A 23,233-nucleotide genomic window follows, 5' to 3' on the forward strand; every position below is an offset into this window, starting at 1 on the left:
TTATAGTCTCAACTGAACAAAATGATTCCATTGATTCTGTCACTTGCTTCCAATTAAGTTAGTCTTTTTAAAACAATTTCTTAAACACAAGCTTGAAAAAGTTATAGTACACAAAAATCTTCACTAGAAAAAAGATTTAAAACCCAGGAAGCCAGTTTAGCTTTTTAGATAACTAAACTAGTTGCATCAGATTGACTTGTATTAGTAGATACACTTTGTCTCAAAACAATAAAGAGTTTTTATCTATATATATATATATTTTATCACATTTGCTGTGATCTTCAGTCAAAACAGAAATAGTGGAAGATGGAATACAAAGTTTTATATCTGAAATCCCTATTTCTAGATTGTGTGAATTTAACTTGTATCTTAAGGCACTGTGTCTACTGCAGAGATGGTAAACTCACCTTGTGCTCCAGGCCAGATCTGGGTTGGATGCAGCACAGAATACACAACAGAGGCAGCAGCTCCAACTCTGACCCAGGGCATGCTGCGGTGATGAAGCAAGCTCTGGCTACCACTGTGTGCCGGGGGCCAGAGCAAGAGCCAACATGTGGCAGCTGGGGGGCCAGTGGCCAAGGAGATATGGCTTTAAAAGTGAAGACAGACAAAGCAGCTGGGGTGCAGCTGGAGCTACGTCAGCTCACACTCACCCTGCTGCCTCCAAGCACTATGTCTAGAAGGGCTCAAGGATTGTGGCACAGGCCTCTCTCCTCAGTCACACCCTTCAACTTCCAGTGGCTCCTGGGACTAGGGACAGAAGTTACACATAAACCAATTTAAGTGATCGGAAACTGGTTTAAACCTGTAGTAAAACAGAAGTTCAGTGCAAGTAAACTGCTTTCAAAATGGTCAAAACCGATTTAAGATAAAGCTGGTTGGATCAGATTTAACTGACTTAGGTCAAACAGGTTTATGGAACTTCTGTCCCAGATCTCGTCCTGGTTCCAGTTAACTCAGAGTCCCCCAGCATACCAGGATGCTTTGCAGCCCTGGGCTATGCTGTCTGCTAGAGTGGAGCAGAGACTGCCTCACTCCCATGCTCCTATTAGACTGCTTGCTGCCTGTGTCCCCCCTAGCCAGGATCTACATGGCACGTGGGGGAAAGGAAAGCCCCTGTGGTGGGGGCTTTTCGATCTTTGGCAGCCCTCTCCCCTTCCCAGTTGCTGATTACTTCAGCTGCTGCCCCAGGAGGGACAGAGAAGCAGTCTTCCTGGCTGGGTGCCTAGGCGCCCGTGAAGCCCAGCATGGACACACCAGAGAGCCCCTGCCTTGGAGCAGGGGGTTCTTCTCACTGAAGCCCAGAGTCCCCCAGCCTCGGGCAGTCCCAGGGAGCTGAGGGGAATTCTTCCTCTCCCAGAGCCCCAGAGCTGTTTGCCTTAGCTGCTCGGAGTCTCAGGAATAGCCTGGGGTAGCCTTAGGAACTGGTGGGAAATTATTCTGATTCTTCGCCAGCTGATTTTGCCTGAGCTGCTGTGAGTCTGAAGCAAAACTTTTTGCAGGGGACTGGAAGAATTTCCCTCCACTCTCTGAAGCTGCCCCAGGCTATCACTGAGACTTACGGCAGCTAAGGCAAGCAGATTTGGGGCTTGGGAAGAGAAGAATTCCCTTCAGCTACCTGGGGGACCCTGGGCTGGGGTAGAGGAAGCCCACCAAAGCAGGGGCTCTCCTGTGCCCCCATGCTGGGCTGCATGGGCAGGCACCTGGCCAGAAGGATGCCTCCTTCCCCGTGGCAGCAGCTAAAGCGATCAGCTGCTGAGAAGGGGGCAGGGGGCATGGATTTCCCTCAGCTCCCCAGGGCTGCCTGGGCTGGGGAACCCAGGCTGGGGGAAACCTCCGGAGGGGGACACTCCCCCAAAGTAGGCCAGCAACTGGATGAGGGGCTCCTCAACCCCCTGTGGGGGGCAGCAGAGAGTTGGGGGCATGTCTTGGGGAGACAATCAAGGACACTTGGCTGGACTGGCAACGGCCAGCAGGCTGGGAGACATGCTCTAGTTCACCTGCCTACAGGCCTGGGTCAGTGCAGGCCTCCCTCTGCCTTTTCCAACTGAAAACTGAACATCAGTTCAGTTGGTTATTGGTTCTACCTATGCAGCTTAGAGAAAATTGCCTAGATTGAATCAATTCTCAGGCTTTTTGACTGTCTGTGTTTAGCCCTGTAGCCTGGCAGGACAGATAGATCAGCTGCACAGGCCAGATGCAGCCTGTGGGCTATACATTTGATACCCCAGTCTAACGTACATGTACAATTCTCACATCTTGGTATTATCTTTCAATCATTTTTAAAAAAAGTATACCTAATGTGTTTCTATCTCTGTCACTTACAGATCAAGAAACTCGCACCTGGTTCTTTGATACTGATATCTATGTAACAACTGAAGCTGCATGCATACATACCCACTATCCAAAAAAAGGAATGCAAATGACAGTCATATACAATCTACTATACAGACAATACATAACAAAATTAAAAACGATAAAAGGTTTTTTTTAACCAATTATTTTTCACGTGAACTTCAATATTCTGCAATACCACATACCAGAAAAATTACTATAACAATAAACAATAAGGGAGACAAAATGGAATGACTATATTCAGCATGAATTTTCAACACAAAAAAGCTTAGTCTCCATAGTAAAATTACCTTTATAAATTACTGCAGTGACTGATTCTATGTATACCAATAAATGCAGCTGTTGGAAGACAGATTGATATGTCTCCCTTGCTTCAGTTACACTGAGAAACACCTCAAGGTGGTAAACAAGGTTCCTTTTTAATTAAACATCTCCTTGTGAATTTTTAAAATAGAAGTGCAAACAATAAATCATCTTTTCAAATTCACTGACACAAGAAACTAAGAAAAAAGCTTCACAACATACAAACACATTCAAGAGTGCATTTTTGTTAATATTTTTGATAGATTTGTTTGGATTTTACACTGGAGCCCACTTAAAATGTCTGAATTAATAAAATCAAATCTGGCTACCCTGCACAGAAGTATATAACAGCATGACAGGTAACTGTTGCTAATATTCAAAGCATTCTTAGCACAAAATAAGTAACTGAAAAGTTAAAGCAATTCATACCATAAATAAGTGGTCCTCAACTTTCACAGGCCCATGGGCAACAATACTGGGCAAGTAATGTGTTATGGGTGGGCACACAATTTGCTGTCACTTGTAACTTTAATTCTCTGTGGCTGCTTGCAATGTAGGAGGTTTTATGGACAACGTGCCTAAAAGCTATGGATTTGAAACTTTTGCCATAAACTTTCTACTTCTGCATCCAGAACACACAATCTTGCTGTCAGAAATATATTACATAACAACAAATCATGTGGATTTTGACCTTCAAATAAATCCTTTTCCTCAAACTCCCCAACAGGAGGCCAGAATAGACAACTCTTTCTCTTCGTTCCTATGTTCAGAGAGTTCTGAAAAAAGATTATATACTCTCTTCTTTACTGTAACGAGCTCCAGTTTTGGCTTAAAAGCACATTAGGAGTATGTGAGAGCAGGAATAAGTTTGTACAAAGCAGAGGCCCCCAAACTGTGGTATGTGCACCTCTGGGGGCACACAACACATCTCTGGCAGGTATGCAAGAGAAATTGCATAATGATGGATGGAATTTTAATTTTAACAATAATTGCCATTTAAGGGGTTAACTATTAAACCTATGCTGGGGGGGAGGGTACGTGGGCAGCTGGTAAGTCTGGAAGTGGTTACACAATAAGAAGCATCTTGGGACCCTCTGTACTAAAGGATACAAAAGAAAAACTAGTGGAAGTTTTAGGAAAACAAAAATTTTGGCTGTGTTCTAAGTAAATGAGATATTTTATGCGTTTCATTAGCTAATCACTGGGCATAAGTATTCAGTTCTAATACATAATGCTACTATATTAAGAAAATCTCCAACCCAGCAATGGCCTCTTTTGCAAAGAAAAGGATCTGCTTCTAAGCCAGCCAGGCATTTTACAAGCTGTTTGTTGCAACTCTTATTCTTTGTGAAACTGACTCAAATGCTCCACTCCTGAATGGACTTAAGAGCTGAAAAAGAACAGGATTTTCAATGTTTTTGGCCACTACTTTCATGAAGAGCAGGCATTCCCGAGTCAGCTGAAAAGTTCCATAAAAACAGGAACCTTGACAGCGATTCTTTTGAATTGCTGGTCATCACAGAACTGATTCAGAAGTCTCGCTCCTGAAGCAGCAACATAGGAGGGGCTCATGGACAGGTCTGCAAGCCATGGATTTAGGACTCCTGCCATGAAACCCTCCCCCCGCAGCCCTGGCACCTAGGTCCACCCCTGCCCCACAGGGACCCCTCAGCCATGCTGGTGCCCATCACTGACCCACAGCCCCCCACCCCTGCCAGAATGGGTCCCCATCTGGCCCCCAGCAAGCCCCACTCACCTCAAAGGCTCTAGGAGGGAAAGTGAGCCTAAGCCGGGGCGGGCAATTATTCTGGGCCGCTTACCAAGTTTTGGTAAGCTGTCAAGGACTGAATGGGTAGTTCTGCCCCTTGACAGGTGCCCCACCCCCTGGTTGCCATCTTGTGACCAGAAATCCTGTCCTCTAACCCCTGACCTTTGCCACCAGAAGTCCCTTCTCTTGCCCCCAGAAGTACTCCTTTCAGCAAGGGGCTTTCCTGTCTTAGAACTAATATTAAACTATACTAAATTATATTCTAAAAATCAAGCATCTACATTAATTTATTTTCAAAAAATATTTTTGTTCTGATTTATATGTGTTTGTGTAGTGTACACAGAGGTGATTGTACTATAGCTTAAAATGAAGTCTTACTCTTGTATATTGTGGGGGATGGAGGGCATGGGCAGTGGCTATAGGCTTGTGGGGGGCTGTAAGTGTGTGGGGGAGGGTGTGGGTGTGTGTAGGGAGTTTGTGGGGGGCATGGGTGTAAGGGTGGGGGTATGTGTGGATATGTGGGGTGGGGTGGGTATGGTGTTTGCAGGAAGTTGTGTGGGGGGGACTGGCTGGGGTGTGTGAGGGTATGGGGGTCTCTATGTATGGCAGTGCAAGGAGGAGTGTGGGTGCATGTGTATGGTGGGGTATGCATGTGAGACTCACCTTATGAACACACACACACACACACAAGTCCCTCCCTCCCTCATTGCACGGATGCTCCCTCACCCCCATTCCTGGCCCTGGGGCACATGCTCCTGCAGTCTGACCATGCAGCTAGGAACCATCTGGTGCAGGAGCAGCCGACAGAGGGCAGGGAAGCACTGAAAGCGGTGGGGGGGAGGGGAAAACAGTGGCAGCAAGCAGGTGCGCACAGCACAGTCACAGCCGGATGGGAACACGGGGTCCATGCCAGAGTCCCAGGGCCAGTGCTGGCAGGGCCCAGAGTGGGACAGCAGGAGCACAGGACCCAGGGCACACCAGGGGTCTATGAAGCCAGGTCAGGCTACATCAGCAGAGAGAAGGGGGAGTCAACCCGGGTCCAGAGCCCCTGCTGGCCCTGCCATGAGCTCCTGCTGCCCCACTGGTGCAGATTCTGGGACACTGCATGGTCCCCACTCTGCTGCCCAGCTTTCATTGTGCTCCACACACCCGCTCGCTGTTACTCTCCCCCTCTCCCTCCCACCACCACTTCCAGGCAACCGGGAGCATATAAATATTAATTTTTAAAAATTTTTAGGGGCCAGACAGAATGACCTGACAGGCCAGATCTGGTCTCTGGACTGTATTTTGTCTGTCCCTGCCCTAAGCCAAGCCCTGGTTGACTAACAGCCTCAGGCCCTGCCCCTTCCCACTCTCCCTCCCCTTTGAGACAGGGCTTAGGGTTTGGCACCCTTTTTGCAAGAAGCTCTTGCAGGCTGGAGCCCTGCCAGCCTGCAGAAAGCTCTTTGCAGAAGTGGAAAATCCATGGGTATCCCTGTTAAAATGAAAAATCTACTTTTTTCTCTATTAAAAGGGAAAATCTGGGGTTTTTTCTGTTTTTCCATGGGAAACGGAAAACCCGGACCCCTGTTCATTTGAAACAAAGAACACATTTCTTCTGTTAATTGACAAAATGGCATGACCCCAGAAAGTGTGAACTATAGTTATATGTACATTTGTTAACTTTCTTTTAAAGACTGTAAATTGGAGAAGCCTGAAAACACATGAAAATCAGAATATAATTTTTGTGGGAGACGTCCTTTTGTAAAAATTGCTTAGCACTTGGAAACTAATGTATTTTTTTTTCTACCACGTAAAACTTGACCTTAAATTATGTGATGCAGATTTGGAATGGATTAACAGATCTTTTCATATAAAACACAGATGTTGAAGTTCCACTATAAGGAAGTTCCACAAAATATACCAAAACCTACCTCAGACATCACAACATATAAATTATAAGGCGTTATCTGCTTGAGCATCTCTTGTATAAAAATTAAAAAATGAACAGATAAAACAAGTTCCTTGTGCAAGCTACTCTTGCTCCAGGCATATTACTATCTCAGGTGTTACAATTTCTAGCTTGGCTGGCATTATTGGATATATTTTATGCGTGTGAATACAACCATAGCACTTTGCTGGATGGAACCAGTATAATTGAACTTTGAATACATTATCTGTATTTGCCAGAAGGGGAAAAACATCTTCTCAGTTTCATTGTGCCAGCAAAATCTACAGCAATACTGAATCTCAATTGGAAGTCCGAAGTCAAAGGGGAGACAGAAAGTGATGAAGGAAGATAAAACATACAAGAGAAAGTCCTTAAATGCTAAGGCATTAAAAGTTCAATTAAAACAGAAACAAATTTGAGAGCAAATTATTCAACATTTAAAATAATCACAACATTAAAAAGGAGAAAGAAAAAATATCAGTCTCTAGCAAGCTGTTAAAGATCCACTGAGGTGCATCAGTGAACAGCTACTAACATTCTTAATATATACAATTTAATAAATGGAACACAACAAATTAACCATCCATAGTCTGGCATAGGCACTAGAAAACTTCTGGGAGATCAGATGAAAAAGAAGAAACTGAACAAAGAGTAAAGTCCTGCCTTCATTATTTTTTATAGACAGTTCCTGCTATCTTTATCATCAGTTCACACACACATTTAGTAGCATCAGGAGTCGTAAAAGACAAAAGCCCTCTTGCTCTAGCAACCATTTTCAGCAACGTGCCAATTCAAGCGGCTTAGCAAGTCTAACTAAAATAATCATGAAAATGGCTGACAGAGCAGGAGAACTGTCTATACTAAGACGTAATTTTGCCAACAGCTGTGCAACTAAACCAGTATTAGAAGTGATTATTTTTGTGAAACTTTAGTGTAGATGTGGCTTAAATGGGTAACATCAATGCTATATCACAGAATCATAAACAAGTAGAGTTGGAAGGGGTCTTTGCAGGTCATCTAGTGTCCAAACCACTGTCTGATGCAGGATCATCCCTATCCAGCCATCCTATATACACTCTTGTTTTAAGTTAGTACTGAACTATAAAAACAACCTTGTCACACAAGTGCAAGGCAAAGCACCCTAACCTGCCACAGGTAAAGCAGGGGAAAAACAGTGGTTAGTGTCCTGCTGCTGCAAGGCTTGTTAAAATATGCTTGAGAAAGGCAAGGAAGAGGGCCAGACCCCAGCTACAGAGGAAGGCAAAGATCCCCCACAGTCTATCAATAGGACCATGGGGTAAAATTCCTTCCTGACCCCAAATATGGCAATGAGTCTGACCCTGAGTAGAGTGCCAGACCCTATAGTCAGGAATCTCTGGATTCAGACACAGCAGGAACATCATTACACCCAAGTCAAAATCTCCACAGACTAGAGTCAACACCCAAAGCTTCTGAGGAAAATGAAAAAGAAATCCTGACATGTAGCAATAGGAAAGGGGAAAAAGCACAGAAAGATAGGAAACACCAGTAGCAGAACATAGGCATAGCTACACCTAAGATCATCCTTAACCAATGCTTATCCAACCTCTTGAATATCTCCAGTGTAAACTTTGCTGAAACTTCAAGCCATTGGTCCACATTCTGCTCTCTACAGCAGAGAGAAAAGGTGTTCTCGTTCTTCTTTACAGCAGTCCTTCAAATATTTAAATACTGCTATCACATGCCATCTTAATAGCTTTTCCACAAACTGAAAACACTTATATCCTTCAACCTCTCCTTGTATGACATGCCTGCCAAGCCCTTTATCATTTCTGTCACCCCGCCTCTGAAACCTCTCTAACTTCTTCATGTGCTTTTTCAAACACAAAGCCCTAGACTGCACACAACACTGGATCAGGGGTGAAAGCTGCAGGCCAAAACAACCCCAATCCAGTGCAGGGCAGGACAGGTGGCTTCAGCAGTGTATCAGCAGGAGATGGCTTTCCCCCTGCCTGTAGCAGGGCCAAACAGCTGAAAACTGTGCCTGCGTCACTGCCACTTCCTCCAGCTCCACACTATCCACCTGTGGTGCTGGCACAGCTCCCACCCAGCCCTCAAGAACTATACTAGGACCAGGTATTCGCAAACTGTGTCCACACTGCTGTTGCTCTTCCCTACGCTCCCAACTGTGGTCTAATGGGTGGTTACAGTGGTGTGGCTCTTTACGGCCCAGCTCTGGCACAGGCAAAGCCTGCTGGCTCTGTGAGCTGGATCCAGCGATTCCACAAAAGCTGTTGCCAACCCCTGTTCTAGATGAGGCCTAATCAGTGCTGAGTAAAGAGGCCCTACCACTGCCTGTGTCTTACACTTAATACTCCTATTGATACAGCTCAAAATTTAATTGGCCTACTGTGTAGCTGAATCACACTAGACCAGGAACGACTCATGCTCCTGGCAGCTGGGGGGGGCACAGCAATGGCGGGAGCATGAAAGCGGCGGCAGGAGTGCAGCAACAGTAAGCAGGGGAGCTTCCACAGACGCCACCATCACTGTCGGTGGCGGGAGAGGGGACGAGTGCCGACCAAAGATTAGTGACCACCCACATGTGCCATTGACACTGTCAGCGGCGTCTTTTGGTAGGGGGCGCACCGCCCTGCTCAGGGGATGCACGTGCACCCCCTAAACGTCGCCCCTGCACTGGAGACTCGTATTGAATCTGTGATCCACCAAGACTTCTAAATCCTTCTCCATAATGCTGCCATCTGGCCAGTTGTTACTCATTTTTCATTTGTGTTTGTGATTACTCTTCCCACGATATAGCACTTTACACTTCTCAGCACTGAACTTCACCCTGTCAGCTCCAGCCTAGCTTTCCAATCTTGCAAGATCCTTCTGACTTACACTCCTGCCTTCCAGTGTGTTTGCAACACTTCCGAGTTTCATGTCATCTGCTAATTTTCTAAAGAAGCTCCCAATTCCAGCACCTAAATTCAATACATTGAACCACACTGGGCTCAGGACAGACCCCTCAAAACCTCCTGCCAGTCTGACATGGATATACTCATAATTACTGCTTGCTTACAGCTATTGAGCCAATTGTCTACACACCTTGTAATAGTTTTGTCATGTAAGTCAGAGGTGACAAACTTATCTAGCCCGGGGGCTGTACCAAAGACCAGACTGGGCCCTCAGACGAGAATCCACATGCCGGATCTAGCATGCGTCCTGGAGCAAGCACTACTTGCTGCACGTGTCCCAAAGCGCCTGCTCCAGGAGGACCGTGCTGCATGCAGCACTTGCTCCAGTCACTCCAGAACCACGCCACACGCGGTACCTGCCTCAGCACAGGGCTGTACCATGCTGAATCCACCATACATCACAAAGTTCCTGGAGCAAACACCACATGCACTGCAGCACCTGTGCTAGGACCACTCCAGGACCATGCAGGCTGCTCCTGCACTGCACCAGTTACACTGGCTAATCCAGGAGGCACAGAGCAGATGCACGGTCCTGGAGTGGCTGGAGTGATGCATGACTGCAGTGACAACATGTGATATTCCGGAGAGGGTGCTGTATACAGCACTTGGGGTCATCCAGCACATGCCACATGCTGCCTGTGGGACAGCTACAAGCCCCAGAGGCAACACCAGGGGCTGGATGATAGAGTTTCAAGGGCAGAATCTGATCCACAGGCCATTCCTTTGACACCTCAGATGACACTGAAGGGACAATGTCAAATTAAAAAAAACAAACTTTTCTATATGAGAAATATTTCACCCACTGGTATCAAAAACAATTCCTAAGGCCAATTAAACTGAAAGACATAGGGGAAAACATTATTCCACCTCTCCCCCAGTCCGTTTACTCTTTGTATTAAACAATCCATTCTCCGTATGCCATGCATATAATGGAGTATCGCCTAGTTTTGTGAGGTCTTTTACACAGTAACACAGAACAGAATAGTTACAAAGATGGGAATGTTGTTATACAGCCACACAGCCTGGCAAAGGGACATTGTTAGCTAAGACAGTATTTTAAAAACAATAAGCGCAGTTTTTAAAATGGATCAGATCACAGGACATCAGTATATTTTTTTCTCCAAAAATTCTTTCAGGCATTGTAACCCTACATGCTACTTGTCCCAAGCTTAAATTAAACAAAAATGAAGCAAAGACGTGACTATTTTTTTGCCTAGTTGCTAAACTGTTGGCTTTTTTAAGTACAATTCATCTTTCTAAACCAGGGGCAGGCAAAATGCACTTTCAAGCAGCTCACAGCACCTACCAACTAACTGTACCCCACCGAGCCCTTTTGCCCACAAGGGTGAGAGTGAGGTGCTCACATATACACCCCACCCCCAACATACCCTACTGCACCTCACTCCCACATTTGTGCTGGAAGGGCCTTGCCCAGCCAGCAAGCAACTTCAGTGGCTGCTGCCACTGCTGTAGCCACTGGGAGACCTGTTTGGCTTCCTAGCATCCCCCTCACTCTGGACAGCACGTAGGGAAGCAGCGGGGGCAGGGGCAGCAGGGGAGCTGCAGCTGGGTGGGAACACGGAGCATGGGGTTGGGGCTGGCAGTAGCGCAGTCTGCGCCAAGGGGAGCAGTAGCATGTGAAGTTTGGGTGGGCAGAGTGTAGGTGTAAGGGAGGATGGGGAGGTGTGCCCCCCTCCACAGCTCCCCCATGGCACACAGCCCCCAACACGGGTGGTAGCAGCCGCAACACTCGGAGACAATCGGAGCACTTGTGCCTGGAGCAGACACTGCCGCCTGGCGGTGCATGGCTTCAGCCAATGCTGCATGTTGCAGTGAGGGACGCAGCCTGGCTAGGCCATGTCTTATCACCCGGGGTCCCTGCCTCACATGGGCAATTCCCACACTCATGCACCACCCGAAGGAAGCTCCACACACTGGAGCCGGTTGCTTGTACCACCCCCTGCCGCGCAGGTCCCAGGGCTTTGTTAGAAGTGGAGGGGAGCCCCAGGCCCTGCTTTCCTGTAGTCCCAGGGCCCAAGCAGCAGGGAGCAGTGAAGGCAGCCAGCTCCAGTGCGTGGAGCTTCCCATCAGTGGCATGCAAGTGTGGGAACTGCACATGTATGGTGGGGAGCCCTGGTGATGGACGCAGCCCACCCTGATTGTGCTCTTTGGCACAACGTGCAGCACTGGCTAGAGCCGTGCACTACTGGGTGCCAGCGCTGACACCAGGTACAAGCACCCCACCTGCTCCTCCTACCAACCGCAGCAGGGGCTGAGCACGATGGGGTCCACACACCCCACAAACACCATGCACTCACACCCAGCCCTCACAACCACCCACATATACATACCACCCAACACACCCAGGCCCCCACACCCCACCACATGCACACCCCCACACAAGCATACACCCCCCCACACCCACATGACTTTTAGTGTGTGATTTGTCTTTTTTCTGGTTCTAAGATGGCAACCCCCTGCTGAAAGGAGTATTTCCAGAGGGCAAAGGGAGGAACTTCTGGTAGCAAAGTTCAGGGGTTAGGGGTGAGACTTCCAGTCCCAAAATAGTGACTGGGGGGTAGGGCACCTGCAAAGGGGGTTTACTCATGCAGCCCTTGAAAGTTTACCAAACCTCAATAAGCAGCCCAGCCCTCCAGCTGAAATAATTGCCTACCCCTGCTCTAAACTATCTTCATCATCATACATGACTAAAAATAAGCTAGATTCAATCTTTCCTAGCTTTGCATGTGCTCACATTGAATTTAAATGACAGAAAACATTAGGAAAAAATGTTTAGCTGCAAACCAATAAGTACGTTTATAAACCATTAACATTCAACTATGGATCACAAATGGAGTACAGTTTCTCCCCCATCCCCCACCCTCATTCTACATTTCTTCTTGGCCTCATTTTTTTGTTCAGTTGGCCAGAACTTTTAAGATTGGGACTATTACCCTGTCCCCACTCCACAGGACCTAATTTGAGGAAAGTCTCAGGAATTAATCTGAATGTACCCAAGCAATGAAGCTTTATTTTGTGGTTCATCTCAGATTCAAATTATTGGCACTGGATGCATCTAAACGTGCCCCTATGGCACCCATTGTTACTGAGCTATCCAGTGCCAATAATCTGAATCTGCACCGTCATTCAGTACTTCCAGAACAAATTACTACCTGATAGCTCAGTAGCAATGGGTGCCATAGGGGCATGTTTAGCAGTAACAGCCAGTACTGCACCACACAGTTATTTTTAGCTGCTATGTCACTGTAGCAATGCATAAGTGAGGGAATGCATTGCTATGGTGACGTAACAGTGGCATCGCAGTTTTTGCATCATATGTAGACACACACACACTATGTAGAAAATCTCTTGGACTTTTTATTCTATGAAGACCTACACACAGGTAAACTTTTTTCTGTTGTTCTGGGGTGCAGGAAGGAAAGGTGAGCAAACAAATAGTATTAATCACGTTCCTTTCAGGTTAGTGGGGGGAAACCTAGAAACCAAGTGGTTTGCATGAAACCCACCAAGCAAGGAAAGAACATGTCCTTCTGTACTTCCACTTAGCATTTTTTCTCCAACAAGAAAAGCAGCAGAAAAACAGATGTCAAATGGGTATTTCAGTCTGACTGCAGCTCTTGCCAGGACAGAACTCTCTGGAGAAGGGAAAGAAGCTGCAAGGGGACAGGCAACAAGAAACAAAGACAAACTGCTTGTTCCTGCTACCCAAGTATTCCTAGCAGCAGTAAAAGTTCATTCTAGCAATAGTAAAGACAGAGCTGCTGCTGCCACTGAATGTTTTCTTCTCCCTAAACTACTTGCTACTGTATATATTAGATGTGTATTTAGAGATTCCTCTGAAACAAAATAAAGGTGAAAATAATGACAATAAGGACAATTACCTTTACTGTGGGAGCAAAGGCCTGGTGACTAATGCAAATGCAGGTATAAAAAAAGAATAATACATCCCTTTCAGAAATGAAGTAAAAATCAAGCAGTTCAATGCACTGAGGGAGACTGAATAATGTACACCCCAAAATCCTGAAAGAACTGACACATGAAATCAAAGGTCTGGTAGTAAGTACTTTTAATACATCTAACAAGTCAGATGTGGTACTAGATGACCAGAGAATAGCAAATAGAGTACCAATACTAAGAAGGGGGACATAAAATGATTCTTGCTAATAGAGAATGGTTCATCTAAAATAGTTAGTACACAAGATTTAGAACAAGTTTTGAAAGAAAAATAATTAGGGACATGGAAGTAAAGTGGTAAAGTTGGATAAAACGTGACAACAGTTTATCAAATATAAATGATGTTAGAATAGCCTCATGTCAACTTGATATTTATGTGACAAATTTTCTAGATTGTGCTTGAATCAAGATAACTGATTTTCCAATCTTTCTGCACCTCAGCAAAGCATTTGATACAGTGCTACATGTGAAATTATTAGTTAAAACAAAGCTGGGAATTAGTAAAAGAACTGAAAATGTAAGTAACCAGTGGCAGCTAAATGGGAGCTGATAAATGGTTGCTTTAAAAAGGGAGGAACTGGTCCTGAATGACATTACTAATGGAGTCTTCCTCAAGGACAGAACTTAGGACCAAAGTTATTTAATGATTTCATTAACATTTTTTACATAAAATTTAGGTGCATGCTAATTAAACTGCTAACAGGCAAAACCTGGGAGGCCTTCTCAATACAGAGCATAATTATTTTTGTGAATTCTTTAAAGTGGTTTTAAACATCATAAACATAGAAGTTCAAGTATTAAAATGAAGCACTGAAATGGAAGAGAGTTTCTCTTACCTTTCCAACAGGTTGTGAATGGCTTTGAAGAGCAGAGTCCTACACTCATATGAAAGCCCATTCTCCCACAGTCCTTCCTCCACCACTGCAAAAATATGCAAAATGTCAGTCAACATGTTCAGAAGGGGGAGGTTTAAACAAGAAAAATAAACATATCTGTAACAGTTGATTTTTAAAGTATAGTTCATCATTCAAATATCTTCATTACCATACATATCTGAAAATAACCTAGATTCAATACTCCCTAGCTTTGCATGTATTTGCTTTGAATTTAAATGACAGAAAATGTTAGGAAAAAATGTATAGCTGCAAACCAGTAAGTACATTCATAAATAATTAATATCATACTATGACTCAGAAATGGAGTAACTTTCCCCCTATTTTGGGTTTCATCTTGGCATCATTTTTCCACACCTCTTCTCCAGCATGCCTGTGTGTGTTCGTAATCTTGTTTACACGGTGAAACCAGTAAGTTACAGAATCTCTCTTAGTTACATTGCAATTGGAGATGTAACACACAGCCACTTACAGCAGGGAAGCTGTGGCAGCACAGACTTGAGTATCGGCTACCCACCTAAGGGTCCTGAGAAACCTTATATATAGGACAACTATATTATTTTTTTAAGGACATACAGGAGACTGCACCCTCCCTCTCTCCACCAATCCCTGCCCCAGGCAGGAGGAGTAGTGCACAGCCCAGCATGCCAGCTGCTTCCCAGAAGGGTGCCAAAGGGCACTATAATACAAGTTCATCCCAGGCACCCCACACCCACCCACCCAACCATACATATATGTATGCACAAGCAGCCCACACTCACAGCAGTGGTCTCCTCCCACCCCACCCTGGCCGATCCCAGCCCCAGGCAGGAGGAGAGGTATCCAGCCCAACCCACCCCTCTGCCTCCAGCCATTACTCAGAAGGAGCCAGGTAGTACAGGTGGGGTGGTGCCAATCCAGGTCCATTTTCATCAACTGGTCGGGATGGCCTACAAAATCCAGGACTGTCCTGGCCAAACCAGGATGTATGGTCACCCTACTTATATAGTACACATTGAAGCCCACGCTGCTCCTGCTTTCACTGCTGCCAAGACCCGTAGCAGCTACATTAAAAAGAGCTCTCGGATGCCTACGTGTACCGCAATAAAAGCTGGCTACCAGAGAGTAAGAACTTATTCATTTAAGATCTGTCTGCTGATCAAATAGAAACATATTTTGCAGTCATGTTTTCATGTACAGGCAAATTTAAAAAGTACAGAATAAAAATTGAATACCTAAGCCATCTTGAAAAGCCATACTGTAACCTCTGAACAACGGCAGGGTAGGTAACATACAGGCTTTAACTAATGTGGTTTGCTGTATACTCGGAATGTTTGAAGCAAAGCTTCTGAAGAGTTCTTTCTGTACATAAAGTACCAGTACTACCAGTTACGGGTATGTGTAGCTCCAAAGTCTCAAATTTTAATGTTGATTTTATTTCCTCTATTCTTCAACCTGTATAATGCACTAAACATCAAAGGGATAGATCAGAATTCTGTAAAAGGAAAGACTAAGAGCCACTGACATCAATAAGAACAGAACACATTTTTAAGTATCTGAATCCATGAAAGGTTTATTGCTCAAAAAGCACAGCCTGTCAGTCCTTTCAGAGCATGAGTAAAGAAGGTAGTATCTGAAACCCCTCTTATCAAACAGTATAGTAAATTTCTCAGGAGAAAATGCAGGCAAGTGATTTATGGTCAAAATATATGCCACATGACTTCTGCTTCTCCCTCTGTAAAATCTATAGCTATGGACACTCAATCCTTAATGGAGATCATTATTATTTGCAAAGGCTTTGTAATTCTAAAGTCAATGGCACGCTACATGCAAAGTGCTGTTAAAATTGTTATTTGTTAGATATAGCACCACAATGCCCTAAATATCACTTAAAAATAGAACTATGAAACTTCACATTTTCTTAATATTGTCAGAACTGCTGTAAAAGCATAATTTAAATTATTGTGGTGTTGAAAGCAAGAGATAAAATTCAGTCTTTCCAAGTGCTGTCATATACACATGAAAAGCATAACATGCCCAAAGAATTAATACAAAGGACAGCAGTAGCTGATCCAGGATGCTGAAAAAGGGGAGGGTGGTGAAGATAGAGAACTCATTATGCATGCACAGTGAGGTCAGTGCACATGCATTCACTGGACAAGAGCAAAGCTCTAAGCAGCAAGGAGTGGGGAAGAGTGCAACCGCATCACCACATGCCCCCTGGATCTGCTCTTCAAACACAGTGAAAAATATTAGAAGATAAAACTTAATCTGCTGACTAATGCATTTTCTGTAAACATCAATATGGTTGCTAAATTAGCATTAATGTTATGCAAATGTCTAACAATAAAATAGTAAAGAATTTCCATTTAAAGTAGATACTGAAGAATCAGAGGGGGAAAAATACTTACCATATTTTGTTCCACAGAACACACCCCAAAATAATATGCACCTTGTTTTTGAAAGAGAGAATAAAGAAAAAGAGTTTTTTCCAGAGTTATGGCTGCAGAGAACAGGGACAAACCTTAACCTTCATCTAACTCAATCTCCCTTCCCTGCTTAATAAAATCCTAGCTACTCTTGAAGACTGGTCTCCACAGGTGAATCTATGTTTCTAAAAAGAACTAAAGATTCTCCTAGGGTGTAAAATAGGGGGAGAGAAATCAGGAGCACCTAGCAGGCAGCAACATAGCCCTAAGAAAGGTTAGCTTGATTAGTGGAACATCTAAACCATTAAACAGGTAAGATGATCATTAAGAGCTCTGGAGTAAAGATAAATGACCCATTATGCCAACTGACTCTCTCAGCTTCCCGACAGTAATGCAACAGCTCCTGCACTATGGAGTAGGAATCAAAACAAGTTCAGAAAATCAGCTTCCCTCCTTGGGGGGCTGATTTTGGGGGAAAGTGTGTGTTGTATGCAAGAAAATATGACAATTTCTTTTCTGAGACTTACTTCTTTTCCAGCTGCAGATATTTAGGCCATTTCTCCCTCTTGATAATATCAGACATAATATTTGACACAAGGCAGCACCATGTGCAGATATGCTCTGAAGCAGAGGTAACTAACACGTGCACAGTGCCACAAAATTCCCAGCTTGGGAGCAAGTATGCACAGAATAATGTAGCATGTTTCACCATGGAGCTGCCTTATGTGCTACAAAAATACTCTAATACAGTGGTTCTCAAACAGGGTGTCTCATAAGACCCTTTCAGGGGGGCCAAGTGTGCCTTGCACATAGCCAGATACCCTAAAGCAGACAGGAACCGTTGCCCTTCTTGGTCTGACCCCCACCTTCCTCTTGGAAACAGACTCACAGAGCAGGTGCAAGTGTTCTATTTGTTTCTGTTTCCAGGAGGAGCATGCGGGACCAGATTATGAAGGGTAACAACAAGAGTGGGCTTGCCTGCATTAGGGCTATGGACAGACATTCAAAAAGCCTAAGCTTGAATTGATTCAATCTTTGCAGGTTAGTCTAACCTGCCTAGGCTGAACTGGTTTGCAAGTGTACAGACATTCCCTCTAGAGTGAGAAAATACAGGCACATGCCTGCAGTGGCTCAAGCTAGAAGCTGGATGGGGATTAGAGCAGCCCTCCCTTCCTTTCCATAGTGCTGAGCTGAGGGGGGCTGTGGCCAAGCCCTGGGAGGACGCTCTAATTAGAGAGAGGTTTAAACCCCCATGCTGCCTGCACAATCCCAGGTTTTTGCCCGCTAGCTGCTCATGGGATGGGAGTGTTGCCAGACCCCAGCCCACTGCTAGCATTCTGAGGCAAAGTGGGGGTGTGGAGTGCATGCATCTGTTGATGATACTGAGCTTTTTAATGTCTCTCTCCCTGCTTCTTTATACTGTCTGCAGCAAACCTGGTTTATGTATACTGAACTTACGTTCTGTTACAGGTTTAAACCAGTTTCTGATCACTTAAATCAGTTTATGTATGTCTGTCCCTAACGTAGGAGTAGAGACCCACTCAGGCAAGCTAGGGAAACGTAACAGTCATTCTCAAATGAGGTGCTTCCAAATTAAAAGTTATGGAGAACAGACCTGAATCTAAAGTTCTGAGAAAACTGCCCTAAAATTTCATCAAGTATTACAGTCCTTGCCCACCCTGATTCACCTTTTGCATCAAATTATCCCCAAACTTCATTGAAAAACTGAATTTCTGCTTCTTGATCAAGTTCTTAATGACCCTGTTTCATCTGCACCCATTATATATATGGATTCATGAAAAGGTAATCACAGATTTGCAAAAGAATTAGGTCTGACAGCAAACAGTGAAGGAACAGTCAGTCCCAGAAATAAGTCAGGCAGGCAGGACACGCTGAATTCTTTCACAGCCTGAGACAATCTGGTATAAGAAACAAGAAAAACTACAACGGAAGAAAAATGATTATGATAAAAAGGTGGCTTTGTCTCCCAGACAACTTTAAAATTTAAAGTAGCCTTAATTTATTTTGCTGCATAGAGCACCTTACTTCTGTGCTTAGGACAGGAGATCAAGTCCTTACTGCTTTATAAAGCTGTTGCTGCATCCCCAGCAGCTTTTCAATTTCTACTCGTCTTTCAGACCCAGGCAGCAATATAGGAACCTACTAAGTAGGCTCACATCTTTTCTGGAATATATTTGTCTTTTGTTACTTAACGTTTTAGTGGAGACCAGTCCCAGTAGCGCTGGAAGGGTAGGGAGCTTCTTCAGGGCTGGGATCCTGCGGGGGTGACAGCACAGTCCAGAGCCAGGGCAAAGCTGCAAGCTGCTGGCTGCATGCCCTGGGCAAAGACATGCAGGCAGCAGATCGCAGTTCTGCCCTGGCTGCAGAGCACCTCCCCACCCAGCCATGTACCCTGCCAGCACTGCTGGGGCCAGTCTTCATGGAAGCCCTGGCTCCAAACTGTCACAGCACCTCTACTGCAAGGGTCGTCATGAAAAATGGCAACAGTGATGTGGGCAGGGGCTGCTGAGAAATGGAAGTCCAGCCACCGGCCAGATCCGCCATTTTTCCCATCCCTGTTCTAGTGAAATTTTTAATCTGCTTTGCCCAAGACCTGATCGAGGCAGGTATTACTGTGTTCAAAATGACAACCTGAAAAGAAGCCCAATCCATTCCTGAAACTTATGTGACCTACTCCCTTGGATTCTGAGTGCAGGTTTTACTTTTGGAATAAAGAAACTTTCCTCTAGTTCCTTTTGTTATGAGTAGGCAAATGTTGAGATTTTATAAGGGATTTTATTAGTCTGTCCTTCCTTGGATGTCACTGCAGTTACTTTGACCGGTTCTGTTGATTAATCCACTCAAACAATATTCCCTGTAAAACTTGAGATATACAGTATTCACTTTTATTATGTATCCTCCAAGGCTGAAATTAAAGAGTTGGTGCTTAGATACTGAACCTGGCTCTTGATGCCAGTCTAATGAAACCTATGCATAATATTATACATATATTAGCCAGGGGCATCATTTTTATTACCAGTTTGAATATCAGTTTAAATATTAAATTCTTTTCATTTCTGGTGGCTGCACACTTTTTATCTCTCTGTAGTTCACAGTCAGGCTTTCTAAAGAACTGAAGAAACCAAGTCCTTTGTGAAGATGCCTCCCTATCTTCCTAGCTGGATGGGAAGAGACCCAATAAAATTGATATTCTGAGGAAGAAAAGAGATGAAGGATGTTTTTTCTTGCTCTTGCCCCTAACCAAGCCATAAAAGCTAAGGTGACATTGCATGAGGCAGAAGTACAACCGAAGAGCCAAGAGAAAATCCTGTAATCCCTTGGGATATCTGAACTATCTCCAAGATTTGCATGAGCAGACCTTCAACCCAAAGTATCTCAGATTAAGAAAAATGTGAGAATAAATGTATTGCTTATCATCTTGTATTATGTATAATGTTGTACAGCACTTGTAAGTAATATTGCCAAGTTAGAAATTATTGTTTGTACCTATTTATAACATAAAGACTGGAAGCTTCCGCTCTCTAACAGGTCTTTCTAGAATATAATATAAAGTCTTGACGTGCCTGCTTTCGCTGCAGGACTACTAAGAGAAACAGAGAAACATGGGATCATGACACCAAAAGGAACTAAAGCCTGAACAAATGAGGCAAATTAATTTTTATTCAGAATGTTTAAAGCTTTGGGGAAGGAACTGGAGGGTGTGTGTTTATTTTTAACACCTATTTTACACAACATCTTGAAAAAGAGTCCACAGAAAAGCTCTCTTCAGAAACTGATCCATATCCTTGCCCCTTCAGGCAAGGGGGAGAGAGGGAAAAAAATAAATCACACAATTATTTCACTTATCTTTAAAGTCTGTACATTCATATATAACTTATTTGCAATCCCAGAAGCAGTTGGTATCAGAATTTGGTCTGATGCACATGCAAATCAAAAGAGAAGGTATATGGTTCAAACTGCCCCAAAAAAGTGCCTTGTACAAAAAGAGCCCAAGCTACTGCCAGTTACCCTGTTCAATTTTTACTAAGTAAAAATATCTACCTAAAGAAAATGATTAAGTGGTTCCTATTAGAGAGTTCGTATTTTAAGCTGATCTTTAATTTTCAAATCAATGTTAAGTGTTACAGCAGAGCTAGAAAACTATCTGGATCAATATTATGCATTATATCCTTGCAAACTGTGAATGTTGGAGTCAACACTGTCTTCCTAATATCAATAAGACACTGTACAAATTAAGGCGCCAAAAAAAGATTATGTTAGTTCACAATAAAGAATCAAAATGAAACTAACCAAAATAGATATACAGTACAAAGCAAAACTATACCGATTAATAATAAAGTTTTACAATAATATAGCATGGAATTATATCGCTATTTTTGATTTTTCTAAACTGTTGTTACTGAAAACCACATAGAACTCTCAAACATATTTAAAATTTTATCTTGTTACAGTTTAACATAATTACATTTGACTTCACTTAAGAAGTCAAGAACACAAACATCAGAATCCGCATTTACATTTAGAGAGTAATTCAAAATATTAGGCAATATTGACCGAATTTAGGAAACAGTAACAGTCAAGAGAAACTGTATCGAACTCACCTGTGATTTCATGCTATGTCACATTGTATTAAAATAACTTTTCACATGAAGTTCTTCAAAAACCGTTCTACCATTCAACTGATTACAAAAATGGGAAAAAATGTATAACCAGTTTTGATACGTTCAAGTATAATCCACTATCTCAGAATTGTTTTCTTAGGTTTTCTCCTACAGTATTCACAATAAACCATGCAACCCAATCTCATTCCTATTCAGGGAATTCTATCATTACTTCCGATCTAGATCAAGGACCTACTGCCAGAGCTGTCCCTTGGTGGGGAGCGAATCAGGGCTACTGCCCTGGGCCCCACAGGCAGTGCCACTGGCACTGCCAAGGGTGCTACCATTCCGCGCGGCCACCACGTGCCACCGACTCCCTGCTGCCACCCTCCCCCCAAGGCTGATATGCCCCAGGCCCCTCAGACCCCTAGAGTCAGCTTTGCCTACTGCCTTCTTTTTCCTAGGATAGTGGTTCTCAAACTTTTTTTTTTAAAGACCACTTGAAAACTGCTGAGGGTCTCAGGAGACCACTTAATCTCCATCGCCAGAAAAAATAAATCAAATGCAGGGCCAAGTACAGATATTCTCAATTGTTCCGCAACCTTTGTGCAGACCACCTGAATGGAGCTTGCGAACCAGTGGTGGGCCACAGTTTGAGAACCTCTGTCCTAGGATATTTATTTTCCTGGTAATCACATTAATATTATACAAAGACATTGGTATAAAACAGTCTCGGCTGAATTTCTACCATATACACAATTCTTTTCCAAGATTTTTTACCATATGTATAATTTTTTATTATATACTAGGTGCCTATGCAAGATGCTTCACTGCGCAGTTAACAAATTGACTGCACAGTAAAGTGTCACTGTCTACATGTGCAGGCATGAACTGCACAGCTAATTAATCTACTGTGTAGTTAATTAGCTACCTGCAAATGCAGGTAAAGATTAACCACGCCATACTCACTATGCAGTAACATACATGTAGACAGCAATCAGAAGTAAATTTGCTCCTGGTCAGCCCCACCACCAGAAATGCCACCCTCTGCCTAGCCTGGCCTTTTTAACTGTGTGGTGACCCCAAGGACCTGTGCCACTTACTTGCCTCTGGTCACGAGGTCCCACAGCAGAGGCTCCAGGCCATCTGCAGCACCCTGCCCAGATCCCCAGCACAGCCCCACCTCCTGCCTGCCTATCTCACACAATGTCCCTGCAGGTTCCTGCCCCGGCCCAGACTTTTGCCCGCAGCCCAAAGGCCATCAAAGGAGCCACACTGGCATTGTTCCCAAAGCCATACACCACCTTCCAGAGAGTGTAACTGGTCCCAGGACACAACCGCAGACCTCACTGCACAGTGGAGCAAGGCCGAGGTCCAAAGCTAGTTCACCCGGGGCAGATACTCCAATACCCACATCTCTGAGGGCCTGGTGCCCTGCATGTGGGAGAGGTGGCACAACTGGTCAGCATGTTAGTGCCATAAAGGTCAAAGCCCTGCAGCCACACTGGCTCAGTGTCAACAACTACAACTGCTGGTCAGGGGCTGCCCACAGGAACATGCCCTTTATGAAGTAGTTGGAATGCTTTCTCATGCCCCAGAACCCTGGGCATAGCTGCACCATGTTCTCCAGGAGAGGTGGCCTACTGGAGTCTCCGCTATGGCCTGGCAGTGGTGACAAGCCATCACCCATCCCACCATTATCCAGCAGCTCCAGCAGCCTAAGCCAGCACCTGCCCCGCCAGCTCTGGGTGTGCAGTCCCACCCAGGAGGCCCTGATGCATTGGGAGAAGCCCAAGGCATGAATCCCTACCACCGCCTCCAGAGGGTCATGGACCCTGAGGACGGTGTGCCCCAGCATGTACTAGAGGGTGCCACAGACTTCCTCCAGGATGGCCTCCCTGGTAGTTACCTTGCCCAAGTTGAAGTGGTAGCTGACATAGCGCAGATTCATGGATGTGGCCAACTTGAGCAGGGTGCTGGCCAGCTGGGTCTACGTGGGGAGGGGCAGGCTCATGGTGGTGG

At 44.5% G+C, this 23,233-nt stretch overlaps 1 protein-coding gene across 2 annotated transcripts in view; it reads right to left on the reverse strand.

Annotated features, from left to right (window-relative positions):
• The window catches only part of MED13L (mediator complex subunit 13L), a 406,232-nt gene that overhangs the window by 188,496 nt on the left and 194,503 nt on the right, over positions 1 to 23,233 (reverse strand). For both annotated transcript variants that reach the window (XM_090062161.1, XM_090062160.1), the window contains exon 3: positions 14,125 to 14,209. In XM_090062161.1, the coding sequence (XP_089918287.1) occupies positions 14,125 to 14,209 (85 nt within the window). The remainder of the gene's footprint in view (positions 1 to 14,124; positions 14,210 to 23,233) is intronic.

The sequence above is a fragment of the Crocodylus siamensis genome, chromosome 9, assembly GCF_052110815.1.
Source record: "Crocodylus siamensis isolate JL-2025a chromosome 9, ASM5211081v1, whole genome shotgun sequence".
NCBI lineage: Eukaryota > Metazoa > Chordata > Crocodylia > Crocodylidae > Crocodylus > Crocodylus siamensis.